General features: G+C 25.2%; 1 protein-coding gene across 10 annotated transcripts in view; it reads right to left on the bottom strand.

Annotated features, from left to right (window-relative positions):
* Positions 1-15,481, bottom strand: part of LOC107993186 (acetylcholine receptor subunit alpha-like) — a 251,829-nt gene extending 236,348 nt beyond the window's left edge. For 2 of the 10 annotated variants that reach the window (XM_062076979.1, XM_062076984.1), the window contains exons 1-2: positions 14,341-14,512; positions 6,930-7,218 (exon numbers count right to left, since the gene is read on the bottom strand). In XM_062076979.1, coding sequence (XP_061932963.1) covers positions 6,930-7,133 — 204 coding nt within the window. In that variant the 5' untranslated portion in view covers positions 7,134-7,218; positions 14,341-14,512. The other 8 variants (XM_028664489.2, XM_017049480.3, XM_062076983.1 and 5 more) reach the window with 8 other exon arrangements.
* Positions 15,482-18,763: the final 3,282 nt, after the last annotated feature.

The raw sequence follows: 18,763 nt of genomic DNA, 5'->3' as shown, positions 1-18,763 counted from the left end.
TATATATCTGTTGCAAATGTTGTAGATTTTTTATTTTACAATTTCTGTTGTTTTACCGTGCAAGAGATAAGAACCTGCGTAACAGTTGTTGAATTAAGCTAATGATCTGGAAATTTTTTGATTGATTGAAAATTAAATGAAGAGTGAATGAGATATTGTGTATTTTTATTAAAACATCGAATAATAATTAATCGATATAATAATTTATACATTTTGAAAAATTATATCCAATTAAAGTTTTATTTGTAAAAATAAAATATTTGATTTTAATATGATTTTTTATTTTTTTTAATATGAATAATATTACTAATCTAAATTATGAGGCATGTTTTTTAATAAGGTGCATTTTAAAATTATTAGCAATAGAAATGAAAAATTACAATTATATAATATCTTTTTCTAATTTTTTTTTTCTTAACCTTATATTTGTACAATTTATCCATTTCTTTTTATCATTAAAAAACAGTAATATTACTAAATTCAGAGATAACTTTGAGAGGGCTTATTAAATATAATTAATGATAGCAAAATGATTATTTAAGAAAGGCAAACAAACACAATGAGAAAGGAAGTAGTGGATCAAAAATGATGACGAATGATTTAACATGGAATGAAAATTTGAAAAAAATCACAATATTAAAATTATTTATCGACTCTTTCAATATTTCACATTCAGAAATTGAAATCAAAGAACAATATGCGTTAATATATGATGTAAGATGGCAAATTTGACTTGGATAGAAAAAATTATGAATATATTAATAATTATATTTTTTATAGTTTTTTTTTATTTATGAACTAATCTAATTCTTTTAAAAACAAGCCTATTTAAAAATTTGACTAAAAAATATATATAATTTGATCATCTCTGTTTAGAAATAGATATTTTTTCGACTTTACATTTTCAATTATTTCTCCTGATAAACTTCTTTGACTCAGGATCGATGGATCATTTTATCAGGAAATTTCTAGGGATTTCGTAATACGTCTTAATGAACACTAATGGAATTCAATCGGCAGTCCTCGAGAACTTCAACTCCGACGACACATTCGTGTTGCGAATACCTGGCTCATATATTGCCAGGATAAAGCACAATGCTTATGATAGATCATCGTGATAATAGAGCTTCCTAGTACCTTACCAGCATCATAAATAGCTCTGTGTGTACGTGTGTGAATTGATATGTTCTTCGTAAACCCCATAGAATTTCTCGAAAATGTCTTCGACGAATTTTCCTATTTTTTTGCACTTTAGAAATTAAATTCTCTTTCTCTTATATATATATATATATATATATATATATATATATATATATATTATGTAAATAACTGATTTTTTTGAAACTACTGCAGGTATCGACATTGATTATTTTTATTTTATTTTAAATTAAATGGTATAACTGAAATTATATTATAATTATTATAGTTTAGGATAATAGATATATAATAAAAATTTTAGGAACAAATATCAGAATAATGGAAGAAACGTTACTGCCACATCTTTTAAATAGAATATATTGATTTTCTGCTATTTAAATAATTGCTATCGAATTTAATAACGTTTATTTGAAATATTTCTTTCTATATAAAAGTATCTAAATAACAAAAAATTAATATATTTAATAATTAATATTAAAATTTCATTTAGAAAAAAATAAAGATAATTCCTTTTCTATTTCAAGATTCATTTCGAGAAATTCTTTGCACCTAAAATAAAAATTATCTTCTATATTGTTTAATTTTATAATTTTTATTTAATTTAAAAGAAGAAAAAATCATATCTACAATAGTTTTAGAAAAAATGATTTGTAATACTATACTATGTTATATACATTTAATAACATAAAATTCATTAAATTGCACGATATAAATTATGTAAAATTTCTTAATATCTTGCTATTTAAAATTTTAGAATTATATAAATAAATAAATAATAGATAACAGAAGAGTAAAAGAATTTCTATTTTTTCTTTGAATTTGGAGAAAAACAGTTCCCATAATAAGAGTTCACGTTCAGCAAGTAAATTCAATCGATAAGGTTTCGGTTACCAATTAAAATTAATTAGTTCGGTTACTAATTAAAATTTCATTTCAATAAATGGAATTCCATCGTATATTGTTTTATTCATGATTCGAAGATTTTATGCAAAAAATGTCTTTTAGAAACTAATATTTATATTTAATTTAATCGCACGCAGATAGATTAATTTTTATACGCAATAAAATAAAATTGTCTTCTAAAAACAATCTTGCAAATGATTAATTTATAATAAATTAATAACTATAATAAATAATTGAAACAATTATATGTTACGTTTATATATTTTTTGTGTTATGAAATAATATTAGTAATAGTAATAATTGATTAAATTTCATTTTTGAAAATTATCATAAAAAAAATTATTAAAAAGAAACATATGTATATAAATATATATTTTAGAAACTTGGATTCTTTATACTTATATATATGTAAATGAATTCCAAATATTTACCATAAAATACAATAAAACAATAATTTCATTCTATTCTGATATGATTTCATTAATAATAATTTCAAAATGTACTGAATAAATAATTTAATAAATCAGTTACAATTTAAGGTCGAAACAATATCCATTTCTAATCAGATTAAAGCTAATTAATGATGCGCCAATAATTATATTATAAATGGAAAATTTAATAAACTACAGCTGAACTATAAATATTTTGTAAAAATAAATTTATAACAAAACTTTACTTAACAATTTTTCTTTTGTTTCGAATTTTATTATTATAAATTTTCATTGTTATTTAAATTCATATAAATCAAATGTTATTGTGAAAGTTCGTCAAAGTAGAGAAATATGTAAATTTTAAATGATAATACATACTGCGAAGAAACTTCTGCAAAACTTGAAATACAAAGTCGTGAAACTTCAGAGTGAACTACCAATTTCTCTGTGGGAAGAATATAAAACTTTTCGCATTTTTTATCATGTTTAACTTATATTTAATCAATTTAAAAATGTATGAATAACATATATAAATTCTATTCAAAAATCACGAAATTATAAAACAAACGATAGAAATGATTTTAATACACACATTGTTTGGATGGATGATAGATGGAAATGATCGATTGGCTTTATTCTCCAAAAAAATATGAAAATAGAAAAATATAGGAGATGCAAGTGACAAAAATTCTAAAATTTCGTATAAATCATCTGTTGTATAAAAAATTGAATTTTGTACACTTTGACAGCGAAATGGAGATATTGCAAATTAAGTGTTAAAAGAATATTAAATATTAATTAATATATTGTTTATGCAATTATAATATTTCAAAATGTAAAGATATATGTGAAATATTATTCAAATATAAGAAAATAAGATATAATATAAAATATATGAATTATTTTACTGATGTTATTTATTACTTGTACCACAATAGCTAATTATAATTTTTTCTATATTTTCAATAATAAATTGTTATCTTTTATCCGAAAAAATTAATTTGTAAAATATTCGTTCAAAGCATAATAAATGTATATCTTTATTCTTTCCAATATCGTGACAATTTTGCTTTTCATTAATAACGGTAAATTTTACAAATATTATTAATTTTATATAATTTATAAACTACATTTTTATATATTTCATTTTAACTTTTTAAATATGGAACAGAAATTCTATTCTAAATTTTTACTCATACCTATAATTAATTTAACGGATTCACTTAAAATTCACACTTTTTTCCAAATTTTTTTTTACAATTTGCAAAATTTTAAAATTAATTTTAATAAAATTTATTTGCATTAATATGAGGGAAATATTCCAAAAATATACACAAAATAAAAAACCCCTTTTTAAAATCGTCTAATGATAACATTCCTTTCCAAGTTTCGTTTCTTTATCTATTTCCTGTTAAAATAAGTTGCATAAAATCTATGTCGTTAATATTATATTTTAAAAAAATATAAAAACGAAGTAACATAATTTCCTTATTAAAAATCACATCGATATCTTGCTTATACATTACCGTATCGTTTCGAGGATTTTAAATGTTGCGCGTAAAAATCGGATAATTTAACGCAAAGTTTGAAGAAAAGGGGAAGGAAAATTCCAAGGAAAGCTATCAGAAGTCATGCGAATGCTTTCCCCAAATCGACGTAATAGCAAGCAGAAACCACGCAATCTAGCTGTAGAATTTACACGTATATATGTGGCATACAGCCACGCAATTTGCTGCCACGCCATCCGAATAACCGGCACATGCTAATGGAAATAATTCAGCGACTTCCTTCAAACTTAATACTTCATAAAAGGATCGTAATTCTTCTTTGATCCGCAATTTATTTTCTCTTCGGCGCATTCAATGTTTCTCGAGATACTCTTTGTCAACGATGGCATCGAGAAACCATTAAACTTTTTCACCATTATATTGGTCGTTTTATTAACGCGTTTTAAGTTAAAATAATATCGAATATTAATTCGTTAACATTAAAACAAATATAATTATGTATGATCTAATCTGTAATAATAGTTATATTTTCAAATAGGAGTATAATCTACGTACGAAGAAAAAATAGAAAAAAATGTTATTGCTGTATGTACGTATTATAATCTTAATGGAAAATTATATATAACGTTGTTTTCTCATTTTACAATAATACAATTGATATATACGTATATTTGATTGATAATTTATTTATACTATATGTTATGATGTAGAAATAACAGTATAAGAGAAATCCATTTAAATCAATTCACCAAATCGGTAATATATCAATTCAAATATCTCAGAAATTGTTAATGAAAATATTAAAAAATATTTTAAATAAAAATTTAATGATTTAAAGAGACGTATAATTTGATATAAAAGATATTTTCGAGATGTCCGAAACATTTGGATGTCAATTTTATCTTTTTAAATCGATGAATCGTTAATGTCTATAAAAAATTACGAAGTCATTTATGCCAAAGAATCACTTTAGATTATATTTTAACATAAATTTTAAAAAAGAAGAAAAAATATTTCTTATCTTTCAAATTTTAAAATTAAAGTTAAAAAAAGTATCAATTCATGTGTTATTAATTAAAAATAAAAATTATATTTAATTAAAACGTTAAGATAATATTTAAAAAAATAAAATTGACATTCAAATGTCGTCTATAATCTACATCGAAAAAATTATATAGAAAAAAATCTTTTATATCAAATTATGTATCCTTTGAAACGATTAAATTTTTATCTATTCTGCACTATTATCGATAGTTCTCGAGATATTTAAGATCAATTTACACATCAATAACATCTTATATACAATTAAAGTTAATTCTATTTTTTATATAAACTTATATTTAAATATGTAAATAATTGTTATTTATTACGACTATTTTCCGACGTATTTTTCGTCGAAAAATTATGACCAATTCATCAGTGAAAGTAACTGAATCTTCAAGATTCGTGATTTTGTATCGAGAAAAGTAAATAGGTTGACTTCCCCTGTCGATTAAACCCCGATAAAACCTCTGGTATGCAGCATTTCATCCTCGTGAATTATGAAAATCGCATTCAAGTGGAAAATTATTACGAAATGAATACTAGAGATCATGCAATCTAGATAATCTGCGAATTTAATTTCTCCAACAAGAAATAAAAGTATAATGGAAATTGACAATAAGATTGAATAAAGAATCGACATAAACGACGTTATTAAGAATATCTTTTTCATTAATATCATCATTATAATTATTTAAAATTTATAATGTTATGTATTTGATTCTATAACGAAAATAATAATAAAATATTTTATGATGTACTTTAATTTCGTTTTCAATGTTAAAATTTAATAAAAATATTATTGTTATCAGAATGAAATATATTATTTAACATATTAACAAATAATTTGATTATTTTTTATTTTTAATTTTACATAATTTTAATTAATTCTTCTTTTCAATATGTATAATTATTCATTAAGTGCAAAACAAAATTTCATAAAAATTAATATTCGTTAAAAAAAACATATGGTAATGAACTTATTAATAATAATAATAACATAATACAATAACTTAAATAATTTCAATAAATATATCCAATTCTGATTACAACTGCTATTACATGATGACAAATTCTACGAGTCCACTACATTTTATGAAATAATGAATAAAAAAGGAGCAATTATTTATCAAACATTCAACATCATCAGATCGTAAATATGTAAAAAGGAAGGAAAAAAAAAATTACGCAATAATGGGTAACGTCACGTAATTTCCAATCAATTTTCAATATTTAGTTAGTCTTCACCGGCCAGGCATGTACAATCAACGACTAAATTCATTTCGATGACTGATGACATAATAACCGTGTAATCGAATAATCGTATCTATCCATTTTAACCCAAATACGGAAATGCTATGTACGATTTTAACCACAGGATATCGTCACGATTCCCCGTTTCCTCTCGTTGGCGACCGATTACATGCATGATAAATTGCATACCAACCGACAGAGAGTGTAAGGAAACTTTCTTCCAATTTTTCTTCGCTCACTATCATTATCATATGGAGAAATTAATTGCACAGACTCTCTAATGCGCGATATTATTCCACTTATAGAAAATGCAAGCTACGAATAAAAACTAAGCTATATATATATTAAAACACGTTAAGATCCATGGATTTAAATCGATATATAGCTCGTATATGTATCACAGATGATATATACAAAATTTAAATTTATATAATAATTAGATTTGAAAATAAAATTATTGCTGAATGATAGCTACGAACAAATATTATTAATTATATTTATTACTATTTAAACAAGCTTTATTCCTTTTAATCGATTTAATTTTTTTTTTATACGACGCTGATATTAAGTTGTACGAGGCATAAATTAAATGCAATCGCTTCAGTGGATGCTTAAGAATGAGATTTTCACTCACCACGTCGATGAGCTGGGAGAGTTTCAACTTGATGCACACGCGTAGCACGTCCGAGGTATTCACAACAGGGCGCACTAGTTTGTTATAGTTAGAAAGCAAGTCGTCGTAAAGGCGTTTCGCGTCCGGATTGCCAGCGACAGCACCATGAACCACCAACGCCGAGAGGAACCATACACGCAACGTTTCCCCTATTATGGGGGGCATCGTGGACCCCTGTCTCCTCCACTATGACCGACGCACTAGTCCCCCTCGAGCCCCCGCTCGGGTACACTAACCGCGGACCACGAATCTGTGAAATATGTTCAATGAAACGTGCGTTAATTTCTGTGGATTTTTAACAACGTTTAAAAATAAAGAAACAACGTTTAAAATATTAAATACCGATCGCATTGATTCTTTTTGAAAGTAATAATATATTTTTATAGTTCATATTTAAAAGATAATTTCAAAAAGAGAATGAATGAATGTTAAATTTTTGGATGAAAGAAAATTGTATTATTTATAAGAGGAAATTATAAATGTAAAAATACGATGGATAATATATTGATTCGTATGTAGCTATTGAAATAAATGTAATAGATATTGTTGTTTATTTGCAATAATTAATTTAACAGTAACGATATTCAAGGATATACAACAGGCAGAAACAATCTAAGAAACGCGACACAAAGTGCCGGAAACGCCTCTCGCTCCTCCAGTATTAAATCGAGTATTATATCCCCGATATTGTTGAGGCTATATGAAAAACAATATATGCAAAGTTTTAATGTATTGGTGAGGCATCTTTGGAGAGTCAATTCTAAAACAAAAGTTGGTAATACAATATAAGATAAAAATATGGATTTATTATAAATTATAAGCAATTGAACTTTGCTTGTTAAATGAGACACAATGCAGTAACGAAAATAATACAGTTCTTATTTTACCTAATAAATTTAAAATTAATAAATAAGCCTTAATCGATATTTTTAACGTCTATGATCGATCTAAATTAAACCTCCATTTGGATGAATATATTATAACACCCTGTATACGTATATATCGCTATATATTATGCAAAAGGAAACTTGATATTTTCAGATAAATAGAATAATTAAAATTGGTTTTATAAATATTTATATTATATCGTTGCATATAAATATCCACCTTTTGAAATAAAACGTTTTCTACAGCATTAATTTATTATATTTACAGTTATATACACGAAACAATACACTTATATATATTTGTAATGATTACAAAGAAGAGTTTCAATAAGTTTTCAAAAATGAACGCATAATATACATTTAGATTGGAAATAATAACCGTTCTAGAAAGAAATATCTCAATAATATTAGACGAGATTCATAGACAAGAGAGATAGGCAACAGATATAGAGTATTTCTCCAATTATCTGAATTGTCATGATTCCAGATTGTATTGGTATGATGGGTGTGCGATCAATCTAACCGTGGAATGTATTGAAGTATCTATGAAATGCACGAATTCCAATGCCTTTAAATAGCGCTGCAATGATATTGGTTGTATCGATTCAATTTATGAAGATATTTCATTGATCTTACATATTCGATAAGATATAACAATATTACAGTAAAATAATAATAAAACCTTAAATTTATATAAATATATATACAAAGTAAATACTTTATAATATCTGTTTATATTGCATCATTATATTACAATGTATCATCAAAAGATAATCCACATAATAGTTATATGTATAATCCTGTAATTATTGTCTTAAACAAGTAATGCATGTGAATATTTTGCAAAATGATAAAATTAAATTATAAGTTTATAAGATATTAACATATAGCGTAACATATATAACTATAAAACAGAACAATTAATTGAATATATATAATTAAAATAAACAAATTTATCAATTTATTATTCATAATATTTATGGTATATTTGTAATATGATATGATTTTGATATTATCGATTTTTGTCCGGTAATTTTCCGGTATAGAATGTTGACAACATTTTTCTGAAAGTATTATTCTCATATTTTATGAGATAAACTGAATTTAAATCTCGTACAGGATAAGTGAAAAAAACTTGGCAAGAACTATCGAATGGTTTATCTTTTTTATTGGCCACGGCACAGGCTAAAAAAGTACTAGAAAAGAACTATCTCAATTGAACGCTTTATCTTTTAGAAATTAAAACGTTTCATTTTTAAGATCTAAAAAATTTTTATTCCAAATATCTCTAAAAATTCATAAAAAATAATATCAAAAATAAGAGAGAAAGAGAGAATAATTGTTAAATTTCAATCCAAATTTCAATAAGAAGAAAATATATAAAACTTATTCAATAAATGAAAATACACAAAAAAAATATTTTGTTTATAAGATCATTAAAAAAGATTATTTCACATCAGAGTTCTGACTGACTGACAGAGATCGTATATATTGACTTATACTACTTATTTTAATGCCTTATATATCAATATTTATAGTAATAATGTATTTACAGTTTCTTTTCTCCTTTTTTTATCATAAATGCATCAAATTTAATATATAATATATTATTTAAGAGATAAATAATGTAATAAGAGAAATATTTTACTGTGATCTGTTATTCGATTATAGCAGGTAAATATATTTCTAGATCGTCCAAATATTAAAAAACTATTTAATAATTACTTAATAAATTAAAAATAACATTCAAAATGGAATAAGATTAAGAAAACGAATACGGTAAGATCTAAGATACTTAACTTTATTTACTTACTATACATCAAAGATTACCGACTAATTAGTAAAGCATACTTAACATAAGAGCAGCAAAGATCTCAATAGCTGTTCTATTCTTATCGGCAAAGTATGTGATGTATTATATATTAAAGATGTTATTACATCAAAATCTATATTTATAACGTAAATACAGATTTTTGAGATATTTTCAAAATGTGAATTATATTATACTCGTCAAAATCAATAAAAATATAATTTCACCATATTCTAACGACTGAAACGAAGCACAAGGTGAGATGGAAGAAAATTGTCTTCGTGCCGCGAAGAGAAATAAAATGATGGAAGGGCGAGTGAGATTAAAAGGAAAGACAAAATACCCCTTCGTCTATCGTTGAAAGGTACAAAATTAGATACCTAGCATGCTCTAGAATATAATTTAAATAACTTAATTTATCGCACATCGGGTTCGCGTTAATGTATATTAAGAGAGTTGCGGTAATCATATTTTCCCTGACATTAAAAAGCTATTAATATTGTCGTGCAGCTTACTTTAAGTTTCAAGACTGTTCCATTTGCTATGCATCTGCGCTATAATAAAATTTCCACAATGATACTTGGAATCAACTTATCATTCGTAATTACATTAATTATTTTACAAAGAAAAACTATAATCATCCAACTTATTTAAAATTCTTTTTTTTATACTTAAAAAAAAGAAGATTTTTCAATCTGCATGATTTATTATTTTCAATTCAAATTTATACACAATAACCATTTTTTACATTCGTATATTTCAATCTTGTTTCGAAAACACAAACAATTCTATATATATATTTTCTTCAAACTTGAGAATTTTCAAAGTAAAAAAGATAGAAATAAATGATTTGATCGAACTAATTTAGAATCACATAAATCAAATAAACAATAGATGTTGAAAACAATACATGTTTTAGCTGATATTACATCCATTTTTAATATTACTTAATTATAAAACATAAATTACCTCTTAATTAATAAACACTATCCATATGATAAAAATGAAAACTTCCTAGAAATCACAATAATCTAACCTAACCTCAAACGCAGTAGAAATTAATACTTTCTAAATTACATCTTAAACGAATGATTCCTCGATTGAAAACAATTATCGCGAAGGATTGTGGAATGGAAACGAAGGTGGGAAAGGAAGATACGGTTAATTTTTAATATTACTTAATTATAAAACATAAATTACCTCTTAATTAATAAACACTATCCATATGATAAAAATGAAAACTTCCTAGAAATCACAATAATCTAACCTAACCTCAAACGCAGTAGAAATTAATACTTTCTAAATTACATCTTAAACGAATGATTCCTCGATTGAAAACAATTATCGCGAAGGATTGTGGAATGGAAACGAAGGTGGGAAAGGAAGATACGGTTAATTTATCATGAAACAAATAAGAGTTTAAGCGTCGGTATTAAAGGACAACGAAGTGTTGTGCTCGTCATTTCCGAGTGCTACATTTGCGAGTTGGCAAGCGATTGATTGATTCGCGTATTTCGCGAAAGGCCATTAGAGGAAAGTACGTTGCAATTCAACGAGATAACCGCTGGATGTAAATTCAAGCCTACACCTGACAGCATTTAATCCGATTTTCAACGATCGTTATGCAGGTAGTCTGATCAGTCCAGGTGAACCACTCATCGGTGCTGGGATTAGGATTAACTCAATGGATTTTCCACTTGAATATCAAGCTGGCAACTCGTGCATTTTTCACTTACAAATTACACTATAGATTAGCATTCGTGTAAACGGGAAAACAATATCGAATCATGAATAGCTGCTTAACAGATAAATAGAGGAGATGATAAAATGATTGCTAAATGGGGATTCTTAAATAAAAATGAAAGTAACCAAATATGAAATAATATATAATAATGTGAAATGGTTAAGAATCTGAAAAGAATATTTAACAGATTTACGTATTAGTATGAATTCGTATTAGTCGTGAATTGCTTCATTCAATTTGCATTATTGCGATTTGTCTATCGAATAAAAATTAAAAACGTTGGAAATGAAAGTTCCCAAATATATTTAATATAAAGTATTTATAAAGTTATATATATATATTTTTAATAAAATATTGTTGATGTGTTTATAATTCTATAATTAGATTATATTTTTTTGTTATAGTTTATTTATTATTAGAAATCCAATGCAACGAAGCATTAGCAAAAGCTATGGAATGAAGAAAAAACGGTTGAAGCCATAAAAATGGTCCGAATAAACATAGTTCATGTGTCTAATATGCACGTATATATAACTTTAACACAACTAGCTGCTGCAAAGTTTAATACACTTATTACAAGTAACTATTTTTCTATTTAATTTCATTTTAAATATGATATAAGTAAAATTTTGTAATAAATGTTATAATAAAAAGAAGAATTTTTTGTTCGTTTTTTGTGAAAATATTAATTATTATTAGTATTCCATATTTAGATAGTTATTTCATTTAATTCAATTTATCTTTCTTTAATATTGATAATTATTTGTAATGTTATAAACTTAAATTGGTTTAAAATAAAAATAAAATTTTATATAAAATAAATATGTGATTAAACACTACAAAAATCTTTTATTTCTTGCAATTGATTTGGAAAAATTCGAAAAACAATATATTTCATATATATATATATTCCATATTTATTCTATATTTGACTGTTTTCCTCTATTGCATTGTCATTTGTTACGTAACAATAAACTTATAATAGCTCAAAAAAATATTCGAAGATTTTTTTATTTTTTATTGAAATATAAATTGATTTTTGACAATTTTTTATTTTTAATAGAATTTTTTGATTGTGCAGAGCACAATGGATTAGCTATGAAGTAACTTTTTTTTATCGAAGTATCACTTTAATAAAGAAAAATATAAAAAAAATCTCTAAACGAAATTATACATGAAACTTGACAAAATTTTGAAACTTTAGGGATTGATTTCATCTCCTGAAAGACATTTTTCATCGACAAAAAAATTGTTTTGTGTAATCTACTTTTTCTACAACATATAAACTTTCATTAAAATCACAATTTTCGAGTTGGATGAATTTTCTTGTAAAATAACTCTTAAATATTTTCACGAGTCATTGTATGTTTCTAACTGGCTGACTTGAATAAAAAATAAATAATAGAATAATAAAGTTTCAAGCGTGTGTAATTTTCTGCGGTGCTTTATCTGCATTAAATTAAGAAATTTTCTTCAAAATTTTTTAATATAATATATAATTTTCATTTATTATCTGATGAATTGGTATATTTAAAATTATGATATATTTTTATTTTATGTATTCATAAATATTAAAAATATTATCAACTTTTATAAATAATTATTTTACATAATAATAAGTAAAATTATTAAATACATATATATTTAACAGAGAAATTAAATATTTTATTCATAAAATTAAATTTCATATTATCTCTAATTTTCAATATAAAAATACATTTTTAAAATAAGATATAATTTTTTAATTAAATTAATAAATTAATTTTCTAATGAAGTTTATTTAAAATTCTTAAATGTAAAAAAAAATGTATGAAGATTAAATTAAAATCAAATTTAAAATAATCAATGTAATTTTTTAAAAAATATTGAATAAACAAATATTTCATATTAACACTTTAAAACGTTTAAAAAATAATAAATATTTTAAAAATCATGATATTTTAAAAACATGATAAGATAAATTATATATATATATATATATATGATTTAATAAATTTTTATATAATTTACTCATATATTATTACGTATGAATGCATAATCAAAAAATATAATTTTTTCAGTTAAAGAATATAATTTTGAAACAAATTTATAACCACAGAAAGAATATATATATGTATGTGTATATATGTATTAAATTTTACGAGATTAATAATCACTACGAAAAATAATTTCCATCCTTTACTAACAAATCACTTGTCACATATCGCAATTTTGTCATGAATAAAGATAATCTCGAACAGCTGAAACTTCCGTGCGACTAATTTATGACGTTTGATGCACCAATTATGATTAAACTAATTCGCTTGTTACATTTACCATGAAGCGTATCACGGAAATACAGTTCAATTAATCAACACAAATATATTAACAACTAATAGATATAAAACGTTGAATAACATTTTCAATTATTTAACACAGATTTTAATAATTCAACTTTTCAAATATTTTACGATTTGCATAACAATTATAAATTATAAATTATTTAGAAGAAAAGAAAGTACATAAATATTATTTCAGATAAACAATATATTATCTCAACAATAAATACAATTTTAAAACAACTTAAACACAGTTCTAATAAATTTAACAAATTATCCACAAATTTTTATTTTATCATATAAGTAAAGACAAAATAGATATAAAATTTAAAAAAACATTATTCAATTACCAAAATTATAAATAAAAATGTCTTTGATCGGTCTGAAAACACCAAAAGACTTTTAAAATGCGCAACGTAAAATGTCATAATGGAAATCGAAGATGCATGATCGATAGTGGAACGATCAGATGAGGGAAACAAGATTTTACTATCAACCGTGAGGGACAAAAAGAGGTGAAAAACGAGAGAGCGAAGTAACGAATATGAATGTCGTTAGCAAGAAAATCCGGCTATTCATTCGCGTCTCGTACTTGGTTGGGAATTTGAATTACCCGTACGAGACTAAATTTCCTCCTCTTCTAGGCATCGTAACTTGCCGATGGGCGGCCCGCGTGCCGTATTTCAAGCCGATGTCACCGCACGCACCGATACACAAGTGGAAACGTGAATTTACGATGGATCGTGTACATGCGCTCGACAACGACGAAGGATCGATCAACACTATGCTCTCACCTACGGTCCCTGTTAGGCTACTCCACCACGAATGTCTAATTACTTTTGCGCTGCTAACTGGGTCAATGATATTTTATTTCGGATAATCGCAGCCCGCAGAAAAGATGACCTTCTTTTACGAGGACCGCGCGATGACTTGGTTCATCATAACACAACACCAAAAATCATACGTCTCAACAATGTTCACACGAATGCGCTGCAATTCGTTCTAACTTGTCTCACGCGAACACTTTAAGTTATTTTCTTCCGCCGTGTTCCGATTCCTGAACGCCACCACGTAAATATACACGTACGTAGTATACGTTAAGTTTATGGCGCGCTTCGCTATTCCACAAATACATGTATCGCGATTCTTCAAAAAGATTAATCGCATGGATTAACCGAAAAATAGATGAATAAAGTTCTCGACAAATTTGATTGACCGTTTAAAGAATCGTAATTCGTAAAGGAATTCAATTTTTATCAAATTTCAACGATTTAACAAAACAGTTTTTCCGTTCTCGAAAGTAATCGTTGCAAGTATCCTCATCAAGAATGAACGGTTATTTGAATCTTCCTCGTACAAAAATAATAGCTATATATTATCAAGTTATATACTATCAAACACACGAAATTCGCTCCAATTCTAAATGTTCCTTGTCATAAGTTGTATTTGTATACTTTTAGAGAAAACGAATGGCAAATGACAAAAAGATAATATTAATACCGTGAAAAAAGTCAGCGAAAATTCGATGTACGAATGTACGAATGTCAACGATGTTTGACTATTTAACACTGACCTAACCTCGCGCGCTGCAGGCCACGCCGGTTGTTGAAGCAGCTCCCGAAACCACTGCACACCCGCACGCACTGCACCCACGACTGAACAACGGGGGGTATCCAAGTCTCGGAGTCTCTCGTTCTAGGGTTCGAGGATTTTGCCCGATCGGCGGCGCCACTAGGCATGCACACGTACCAGGAGAATCGCGGAAGCGTAACAGGAGAACACCAAGAACCAGAGAAAGAGAAAGATAGAAATGGAAAAGGACAACGAAGACTCGAGCAGGAATCTGGACCAATCTTGCGCGCGCATAAACGATCCCTCTATGCATGCACGCAAAACGAAATATGTATTGGTACAATATACGATAGTCTGCAAGGTGTGATCTCGAAAAAAGGTGTCGATGCTCCGCCCACGAAAGGCTTCGTTGTTGAAAGGATTAGGCATTTTTCTTTGATCTATGGAAACGACACAAGTAATTGAATCACTAACAAGTGAAGAATAAGGAAGAGATAATGGGATTTAGTTTTCGCGCATATTATGTTATTAGAAGGAAAAATCCAAATCTTATTAGGATCAGAATAAATGCGTTTCTTCGTTTCAAACGATTCCGATAGATAGATGTATGGTTTCAAAAATAAGATTTATATTTTCGCTTAGATAAGTAGATAATTTTCAATATTAATAACTGATTTTTTATTATCTAATTTTTTATATACGATTATTTAATTAAAAATGTTTTTTTGATAAAAAATAAAAAAATACCTATCTTTTATTTCAAAAATTTTAAATAAATTAAGATTTTCAATAATAATTAAAAGAAATAATAAATTATAAAATATTAAAATATTTACCGAATGACAAATTCCAGAAACAACTAAACATCTTGAATAAATTTCGTTCAAAAGTTATAATATAAAGACATAATTATAGTTTTATATTCTTTGATCTAACTTTTTATCCTGGAATCTAAAAAACTAATCTAGATACTCGCCAGGTCTTTACCTTTTATTTTCTTGTATTAATAACAAAGTTAATAACAAGTAACTTTAACTTCGTATATTTTATAAAACTTGGAATAATTTTATGAAACTTGTAAAACTTGAATCTACGCACTATCTATAAAAAATTGTTTTATATAAATAAATAAGATTTAGATGTTTTTAAAAAAAATAAAAAAAAATTCGGAATAATCATTTGCTTAAGTATAAATTCTTATTAAAAAAAAAACAAAAAAACTTTGAAACTAAAAATTTTCAGCTTTAAAATAATAATATGCCGCCAAACCGACAAATTAAGGTGAATAGAAAAAAATAAGTAACAAAGTAAGAGTAGTTCATGAAGTGAGAGAAAACTCTAGAAGAGAAAATAGCAAGGAAGGGTCGTTCCAATTCAGCGCAGCTCATTTATCATTGAACCTCGAATGCCAATCTCCTTCTCCGCGAATCGAGAAATAGAAAAAAAGAGGGTAAGCATAAAATGAAGGGTGGAAAGACTTGGGAAGTTCGACCGAATTATTTGTCAAGTATTAAAGTTCTTTTAATTCATCCGGCGGCTATTGTACTTCGAAACTGCAGAATAGGCCTGGTTTGACCTGAAAATCGATGAGTTCAAATTCGTAAATCAATCTGCAGTTTTTAATTGGGTTGGAACAATTAGAGTTTATTTCATTTCAAGCGTCGTTTCATAATTGGTAAAAATAGAATAATTTTCTTTTATATCTTCTTATTTTTCTTATTTTTTATCCTTATGTTTCTACATTTCTATTAAATATTATATACATAAAATTTAAGATATTCCATTATTATATATAATTTCCCATATTATATGTAATTTTTGTTACATAAAAATAAAAATAAATAAAAATACTAAGATTGTTATATATATTATATATATGCTATAAAAATATTGATAATTCTATATTATATTCTATAAAAATGTGATACTAAATAATATTTAATATAATAAAGAAATTTTTATATTTTTATTTATTTTAAAATAAAAATAGTTCAGATATATTAAATAATTTCGAAAAATTTAAAACACACAAACTCATTATATGCATTGTTCATTATTCGAAAATTCAAGTGATTATGGATTGATAAAGATATTGCTTTTAATATAAGCCGATATTGAAGAAAACTTGACAAGTTACCAATAATTCTTGAATCATTGTTATCGATAACATTTTGCAATTCAACTCAAAAATGAATTAAATTACGCTATCAATTCAAAATAATAATAATCTAAACATTAGATTAAAATTTTTATTATTTATTTTAATCGATTCCATCATAATGATGAATAAGATTTATAAATAAAGAAATTTAAAGAAAAAGTTATCTTATGAATTTGAGTTAATTTAATTTTCTTAAATCTTTAAAATTTATATAATTTAATCTATTGCATCTATTTATTAGAGTTATTATATTTAATTAAATAAACAATCAATATAAAATTGCTTAATAAAAAAATATCTAAAATTATTCATAGATAATACTCAAAATTTTAATTTCATCTTAGCTATGAAATAAAATCACAAACTTTTTTCTATCTTATAATTCGAATAATAATTAAATTATTCAGATTGATCTGCCATATAGATATAATTTAATCTAACCAAAAGTTAAACTTCTGTCAGTGAAATACATAACATTTGAAATTAATAGTTAGTCCTATGTTCACAGACGTAACCACTAGGTACTTCGACTGAATATACGAACCAAAATCTGCCTGAGTGTGATATACACCATTTTCTAACAAACTTACAAACTACTCTCAAAGTTACATTTGTTATGTGAATGAACAGATATATACATATATACAATTTAAAGATTAAAATAATTACAATATAATAAAAAGATATTTGAAGCTTTGCTAAACTAAATATAAAATATGGAATAATTACAAATTATGTGATTTTATTAAAATTAATACTAAAATTTTAAAAATATTTAAGAAGATAATATATTTTATTATTATAATATATCTAATATCTTAATATATCTTAATTGTAATAAATAATTGTAATATAATTTTAATATAATGCGAAATATCCTAACCTAATATAACTTAATTAAAAAATATAATATCTTAATTGTAATGAATAATTTTCATGTTTAATAATAATAAATATAGTGATATAAATAATAAGGATAAAAATAATTTTAAATTTTAATTATTCTTCAGATATAAATTATTAAAAAAAAGTCATAAATCAACATTAAAGCATTGCTGCTAAAGTGAAATATACGTTTTATATATATATATATATACAATTTATCCTGTGGAGAAAAAGAGGCAAGAAATGGCATTTCTGCAGTGATTCGGCAATCTTCGAGAACTGCAGTACGAGTTTGCAGGTGCCAAACAGAGGCTACCGATAAATTATCCTAGTAAGTTCAGTTTTCCCAAAACTCTTGCAAATTTAAAATTAAGAATTCAAGAACAGTGCCAATATGCTGTCGTCCAAACATGTTCAG

Source organism: Apis cerana, linkage group LG7 (assembly GCF_029169275.1).
Source record: "Apis cerana isolate GH-2021 linkage group LG7, AcerK_1.0, whole genome shotgun sequence".
In the NCBI taxonomy this organism is placed as follows: Eukaryota; Metazoa; Arthropoda; class Insecta; order Hymenoptera; family Apidae; genus Apis; species Apis cerana.
The sequence above is the reverse complement of the archived record's forward strand: the minus strand, read 5'-3'. Positions and strand labels throughout refer to the sequence as shown.